General features: G+C 43.5%; 1 protein-coding gene across 1 annotated transcript; it reads right to left on the bottom strand.

Moving 5' to 3' along the window:
• Positions 1-2,236: 2,236 nt before the first annotated feature.
• Positions 2,237-7,399, bottom strand: gal3st1a (galactose-3-O-sulfotransferase 1a). The gene is made up of 3 exons (XM_079269754.1): positions 7,207-7,399; positions 4,551-4,702; positions 2,237-4,315 (listed from the first exon to the last, which is right to left on the bottom strand). Exons 1-3 carry the CDS (start codon positions 7,210-7,212, stop codon positions 3,166-3,168), a joined length of 1,308 nt encoding a protein of 435 aa, XP_079125880.1. The 5' UTR covers positions 7,213-7,399; the 3' UTR covers positions 2,237-3,165.
• Positions 7,400-7,721: the final 322 nt, after the last annotated feature.

Here is a 7,721-nt window from a genome sequence, read left to right as displayed (position 1 = left end):
GCTTTGCAGCGGGCGCTGTGTGTCGCGCGGCGTTGAGCTGGCGCTGTTTCGGTCCGTCGTGGAATGGCTCTGGAGCAAACGCAGACGTGAACTATCCTCGCTGCAGGGAGGACAGTTTAACTTCGGCTGAGACGACGTGGTCCGTAGGTCTCCCGGTAATCATCGGTCAGGAGAGGAGCGAGGCTTCGTCGGCTCCTCTGTGCCGGTTTGTGCACAAAATAAAAAGAAGCAGAAAGCACTGAACGAGTGCTGATGCAGATTCGTTATCGCGGGCTGTTTCGTCCAGCGAAATGGCTCGTGACCTGTCAGGGTTTGATGAGGGTTCGAGGGGCTTCCTCGTGGGGGGAAAGCTGGTTCTTCTGTGGCCTGGACGGGGGGTGTCCGAGCGAAGAGAGCGTGGTGTGCTCCCTGTTCGACGGAGGTCGACGGGAAAAAGCTGGTTCTTCTGTGGCCTGGACGGGGGTGTCCGAGCGAAGAGCCTTGTGTGCCTCCTGTTACCCCGGAGGGAGAGTTGGAAAAAGGCTGGATTCTCTGTGGCCTGGACGGGGGGGGGGGGTCCGGGCGAAGAGAGCGGTTGTGTGCCTCCTAACTCAACCGAGGTCGAAGGGGGAAAGCATAGAAGTGTGAACTAAAAACAGTTTTATAGAACATCGGCTGAACCACAGGGGTCCTGGGGTCTCCTGGCCTTCGGCCAATGAGACTGCAGCGGTTACCATGGTTTTTTGGGGGGGGGGAATTCACACCTGAGTGTGAAATCCCTTTGCTCTCCTCAAACTACAAGTCAGGATGAGACCTTTGCTTGAAAAAGCGAAGGCCTGATTGTCTTTGTCCACAGCACATGTTGAAGCCATTTATCAGACCCCAACACTGTAGTGAAGCATCTGAATACTTTTTCCTCCACTAATTACTTGTAAGTGAGTTTGGCAAACAGTTAATATACAAACAGTGGTTCCAGTGGTTCTTACCCCCTGGCTCCAGGGGGTAAGATGGGGATAAAGTGTGACGACCCCTCCCTTCCACCAGGGGTCTGTGTCTGTTTCCTCTCAGGTTGTCTTCCAGGATGTTAATCGGCCACTGATGGGTGACACCTGAGTTGGGTTGGTCCCAGCTATAAAGGCTGCCCCTCTTCTTTGGCTGTGGTGCCTCTCTGCGCCTCTCCTCTCTGACTCCTGTGTGGAGGACCTGGCTGGTTGCTGCCTTGTTTTGAGTGTTTGTTTAGTTACTGGTTCATTAAATGAATGTCTATTTATTACTTTTATCACTCGTCTTGTCTCCCTCATGTTACGAGGGACCTTTTTGAGCCGGGTCGTGACAGAAGTTAAAATAGGAAAAAAAGAGAGAAAATGTATCCACACATACATGAAGTACAAGTGTGTTTACAGGGGTGTTAGGTGTGAGAACAATGTTGTTTCTCTTTTAGCCACGATTTATTAATACCTCTATTAAAAACATGTTAGACGATGTCAAACCCACGACAAAGGCATGCGTTAAAAGATATCAAGAGGAAATTAAGAACGAAGCAGTATGCAAGGCCCGGATGATAACATATTTCAAAAAAATGTGCAATTGGAAGAAAGGCGCCAACAAACAGGCTGAAAATGAGCGAATGAGACTCCAAAAGACACAATCGGAGGACAGGACCATGATGAGCGAGAATATGCAATTACAGGAACAAAAAAAGGCGGAAAAGAAAGTGGATGCAGCACCAGCTGACCTGCCAGGCAAGGGCACCTACATACATGTGAAGCCGTATGTAATGATGGCTCAGTCGGTTCACTCGGTTCTCATCGATGGATGCTCACTGCCGTCATGTGTGATCCATCGATGGCCGCTCAGTGCGATGTGGAAGAGGTAGTTTCCACTCTTAAAGATGAAATAAAACAGCTTGAGGCTAAAGGGCAGGCTGCAGAGGTGAACCACAATAATAAAGTAATGGAACTACAGCAAGCGAAGAACAGAAATGAAGACGCCGCCAACACTAGGATAAGGATCCTCAAACGCGAATACCGTCTTTTAAAATGATTGAGTTTAAAAGACATTACATGGACATTGGGGTAGGTTATATGTTTAATTAATGCTCTACGTTGCTGTTGAGCCTTCGGTCAAGTCGGTGTTTGAGTTGTGAATACGGAAGAGTAGGGAACTGGTCAGTTTAGCGTGCTAGCTAGTTAGGCTGTCATGCTAGCTAACTTGGGGCAGCATTACAGGCATGGCTCACGGCGTTACATTTTGTGGCTGTTTTTGGTCGCGAATTTACAGGGTTCTCTCTTGAAAAGTTGTTGGCCTGGGGACACAGTGCTCGACCGGCTGCGCCCCGTCGAGGTGGGGGGAGGGGGGCTGAATTACTTCGGTTAATTGTACATGTTTTGGGTGAATAAAATCACTATTTTTTCCCACTTTACCTGCTCTCCCAGCTTTAAGGGTACCCTGGTCCCTCCTTCTCTGTACGCTATAGTCACAAGGCTGTGTACACACATGTAGGTGATGTTTAACGCTAGTCATAATGCCTTCTGGGCATGATTTACCTTACTTGGCTAACAATGACTTTCTGTATTTGCTCCCCTATTATTTAAATGATGGCTGATTTTGTCCTCCATAGAGGTAAAGTGGAATATAGTACATTCACAATTTTCACATCTTTATTTTAGCCCTTAGGGAGCTTTCAGTCCTTTAAAAGTTAAATGCTTGACGATGTTTAGCTTAAAGCAAGTTACCATTCTTTCCGTGCCTTCAAACAATCTTAGAAATTTGGCAGGGATGGCGGATTTGTTGTCTTTATTCCATTAAAAACCTTGTATAATTAATTAGTCCTCAACTTAATTGTTCACTCATCTGGTACATTAAAACAAACTCAGAGTAAGAACGTGTCAAATATAGAGAACAATACTAAGCCTCGTCTGTGTGTAGTACACTGGTTCAGTGTTTGTAGAATGTGAGGTCTACAGTATTTCATTTCTCAAGCTCCCGTCAAAGACATTACAGCGCACAATCCTATGAAATGCAAACAAGTCAACGTGGATGCATTTCAACAAAATGGACAGGTGATAAGACAGAAACGTGACATAAATCTTTTAACCTTTCACTTTATCAGCCACATATTCAGATTCCTCTTCTGTTATTACAGTCTGTCAGAGTTGAATTGGCCCCTGTTGCTCACATGTCTCGTCACCAGTTAATGATATCTCGGACATGGCCCCACAGCTTGGTGATCCACAGGTTAACCCCAAGCTCTGTTAAGTACTGAAGCTCTGGCATCAACATCTTTCGGCACAACTTCCTATGTGCCTTGTCCACATTCTTCTTCAGGTTATAGCCCATGATGGACTTCTCTCCGATGGGCTGCCAGGGCTGCATGTCTGTCTCTTGGATGCTGCCGGCCTCTACAGCTCGACCCCCCTCAATGCAGATGGATGTCATCTCTGCGTTCCTTCTCCTGAGCTCTGCCACATCCTCGGCCATCCGCCTCCGTCCGTATGCATCAACTTTCTTCCAAAAAGTCTGGTTGAAATGCTGGTACAGCTTCCAGTCAACAGCGTTCCACTCGAGAGCCCTGGCCCTCAGCTCAGGCGTGAGTTTAGACACAGTGGACCCTTTGCGGGCATTGAGCTTGAAGAAGAGCAAATCGTCCATCTCCCAGCAGAGGGCATCCTTGAGCAGGATGAGCGATTCCTCAAAGTATTCCACCAACATGACCAGTTGAAAACGGTCAGTGATGAATCTGATTCCCTCTTCTACCCGCCGATCATCCAGCTCCAGAGTGTTGTCCTGTCCAAAGTCGAAGAACAGCAGATTCTTGAGGTAGAACGCGTTGAAGCCATCTGGATCAAAGTAGTAATGGGGGTCACGTAGAAACTCAGTCAGCTTGTCATCACCTGGTATCTTCCAGGTAAAAGGCGCCAGGCGGCCAAAGTAGTGGAAGGATGACTCAAAAAGCTCTGAGGGGTCTCGCAGAATAGTGATGTAGGAAGTGTCCGTAGGGAGCAACTTGGTCACCTCGGGTGCATTGAAGCGCATGTGATTACAGATAATGTTGAAGCACATTCCAGGTCTGTAGTCTTTAACCTGCGAGCGCTGGAACAGGGACGGATAGAAGAAGTCATTTCTGCTGTCAGGGAAGGCAAATTTGAGTCTGTGCTTCTCCCCAAAGCGGAAAAGGATGTTGAGGAAGGTGCTACTGGCTGTTTTGTGGGTCTTCATGAACATGATATCCACTTTAGGAGTGCAGGTCTGGCCAGTGGTTTGTTGTGAGCCGTTTGTGATTGGTTTAGGGTGGAGCTGGGACGGACGGTGGGCACAGGAGTAAGGCACTGGCACCCTGCAGAAGGAAAACAATCGTATGATATATGTGCTGATGAAATGTACTCTCACACAAAATAAAGAAAAGCAGCAAAACGTCACCGTTAACAGGCTAGAATCAAAAAAACATTCCTTGAAAAAATTACTTTGTTTTCAACTCTAAAATACAGAAATTGCTGAAGAAATTTGACACACTGTATGTTTTACATTGTGTTTTCTACAGATCGCATGTACACGTGTGTGCTGAGTCTTACTCAGGATGACTGAAGGGGATCTGCGGAGTGGAGAGGCAGTAAAGCAGGATTGTGCAGCTGGTCAGGAAGGTACCCAGAACCAGGCCTTTGCACATGGACCTCCACTGCCTCACTTGCTTGCCAGCCATGGTCCGGCAGAATAAAAGGATTACCTTAAAAACACAGAACTTCATCATCAGTATCACTGTGGCACGAATTTTCTACCAGACATTGTTTGATACTCTCAAAGTACAAGAAAACCTCAGTATTATGTTATCTCTGTTACTAAGAGGCAAGCTTTGAGGACACAACGTCCTCTTTGAATGATGTATTCACATGATGACTTGGAAATAAATAAGTATTAAGTGATACGTACAGATCACAATCTCTGTTCTCTGGTTACTGGAGTAGACACAATAACATGAACGTGCAAGAAATATAAAGCAATCCAATGCAATAGCATAAAATTGTAATATAACAGTGATGTGTTGACTCAACTATAGGTTGGTTTATTTGTTCTGTTATCGTGATGTCATCAGGTGGACCATGATTGAAGGTTCTCACAGGGAGGTATATTCTCATTGTGTTTGACACAGTTTCACAGTTAGCCTCAGTTCTCTTGTCTGTCCACGTCATAAACATTTTGAACACAGGGTGTACTTAAAGTTGTATGGGGAGCTAGAAAATGACATACTTGTGGTTTATAATGACCCAGTGTTTCTCAGCTGCCCCATGAAATAAATAATGTATTACTGTGGAAAGTGATATTGCATCCCCCCCTGCTGACTGCCGTAAGACGAGCCTCCCGCTGACGCAGCTAGCAGGTATAAAGTGAGTCTGACTACCTGGAATTTAAAGCATTATGTAAACTGATGTGACCCCAATACAGATATAGCAGTGTTTAAAGAGGTGCACTGTTTTTAGCTTTTCCTGCTGAGTTTATAGTTAATAAATATCTATACATTGAACTTCAAAAAATAGTTGAAAATCAGATTTCAGTGGAAGCGTTTATATATACATTCATGTTTATATACATATATATATATATATATATATATATATATATATATATGTATATATATATATGGGTATATATATATATATGGGTATATATATATATATATATGTGTATATATATATATATGGGTATATATATATATATACGGGTATATATGGGTATATATATATACACATTTTTCTCTTCAGCTTAGGTTCGGTAAAATCTTTAAAAACAGAAAGAAAATAGTCTTTGCTGCCTCAATGTTGTTTCGGTTGAATGAATTATTATGTTATACGGTACAACTAGTGGTGGAAGAAGTGTTTAGATCCTTAACTTAAATAAATACCAAAACTAAAATGTTAAATTACAAAAAAGTAAGTACAGAAGTGTTATCAGCCAAATAAATAAAAGTATTTGTTCTTCAGTAAATGACCCCTGTGACTTACTGTATATATGAAGCTTCTTTTAAATACTTTATATACAGTTTGGTAGTTTAGCACAGTGGTTCTGGCCCCTCCACAGGATCACAAGATAAATCTGAGTGGACGTGAGGAGAATAATGGGAGAGATAAAGAATTCCAATCAAACCAAATACAAGTTTGCAGTTTTTCTTATTTGTATGTTTGGAGCCAGGTGTGTTGCCTACAATCTGATTTGGTGTTTGGGGGAATGTCTCTCCTTTTATTTTAGAGACAGTAACTGAAGTTACAATACTTTAGTCCATGATCATGTTAGTAAATCACACACCAGAGTTTTAATGAATCCACAAAGAATTGTAACAGTAGCCTTTTTACCTTTTGAGAAATCCAAAATGAATCCCAGCCTATAGTTCGAAGTATTAAGTCCTTTATTTGGTGTCCGGTGTGTCATTTATTATTCATTTTTGGATTCCGTCCATGCTTTGGGTTAAGGTAGACATCTTAAGCCTTCATGTTGACTAGAGTTACTCTGTGCACCTTGGTCCTATGACCTGTAGAGTTACATTTTATGTTCAATCTTATCATCAGAGCATTACATAAACATTACTCTCCAAACACAGCTAAGAGCTATTTCTGCTCTTTGTCTGGACTCCATGAAGGGACTATTATGGAGGCATGTGAGAGCCCTTTCTCACGGTCATCAGAAGACACTCTGTTGTGAGACATTTGAGGACGAGGCTATAGTTTCTGGTGGAACAGTTCAGCCTGCAAATGAAGGAACATTTAAGTGACATTATTGTCTCTCCTGCTTCAAAGGATATGCCAGCGGTAACCTTCAAACCTGAGATCATATTGGACAAATACTTGGTCTTGTTATTTTTTATATAGTTTCATCGTTTGCTTAGGTTTTTCATGTGACCTCAATGTGTGTCCTTGTACGATGTATAACTTCATCCATTATCATGAATTGTTCTCCAGCCTATTAATCATTAGGACTTTGAGCTTTGTATGGGTGCACACCAAACTCAGATTTATTTGTTGTTCTGGTACAATAGGAACTACATCAGGATTGATGTCATTTTACGAGTGAAGGATTATGTGTAACTGTTTTCTTTGTCTGCATTGACGTCGCTGAGTGTTGGGAAGTATCACAAGGTTTCAACTATCTCGTTTTTCTAGATCATTATCAATATTACAAAGCACAAAAAAAGTTGGATAGAAAAGCGTAATTCAAACAAAAGACTGGAGTATTTCTTACCCTCATACATAAGTCCAAAGACAAACTAATGGAAGTGTTTCTTGTCCAACTGCATTGTCCTCTTCCTTTGCATCCAGTCCCAGATGACTAATTAAAGTTGCTCCCCCCCCCCCTACAGCAGTTCTTATGTCTGATCTTGACATACACATATTGTTTCAGACTCGGCACTGTCCCGCGCTCCCTTCATCTCATGCACAGTACGACGGAGCTCACTCATGTGGTTGCTGCTCCTTCTCCTCTTTCTGCATGAACACCTGCCGCCTCCCCCTAAACTATCAATTCCAAAAACTGATCTTGCTGAATAAAGCCCTACAGGGAGGCTCGTCGAAGCACCTGTGACGTCAGTGTCTGTCAGGGGGGCGTGCACTTGTCAGGGAGTATAAATTAGGAGTGAGACGGAGAAGGGGAGAGGCTGTATAGTCCCCATTCTGTGATTACACAGAGGGCTATTGATTGTTGACTCTTGAGTCTGAGCTGAAAGCTGATAGGTTGGGTGAAAATGGCATAAAAAGCAC

This window comes from Melanostigma gelatinosum, assembly GCF_949748355.1.
Source record: "Melanostigma gelatinosum genome assembly, chromosome: 6".
Lineage (NCBI taxonomy): Eukaryota > Metazoa > Chordata > Actinopteri > Perciformes > Zoarcidae > Melanostigma > Melanostigma gelatinosum.
This window is presented reverse-complemented; position numbering and strand designations above follow the sequence as displayed.

Bases quoted from the DNA above. Each gene is read 5' to 3' on its own strand.
- gal3st1a (XM_079269754.1), bottom strand. The intron at 4,316-4,550 runs GTAAGACTCAGC...TTCCTTCTGCAG, and splicing joins ATCCCCTTCAGTCATCCTGA to GGTGCCAGTGCCTTACTCCT.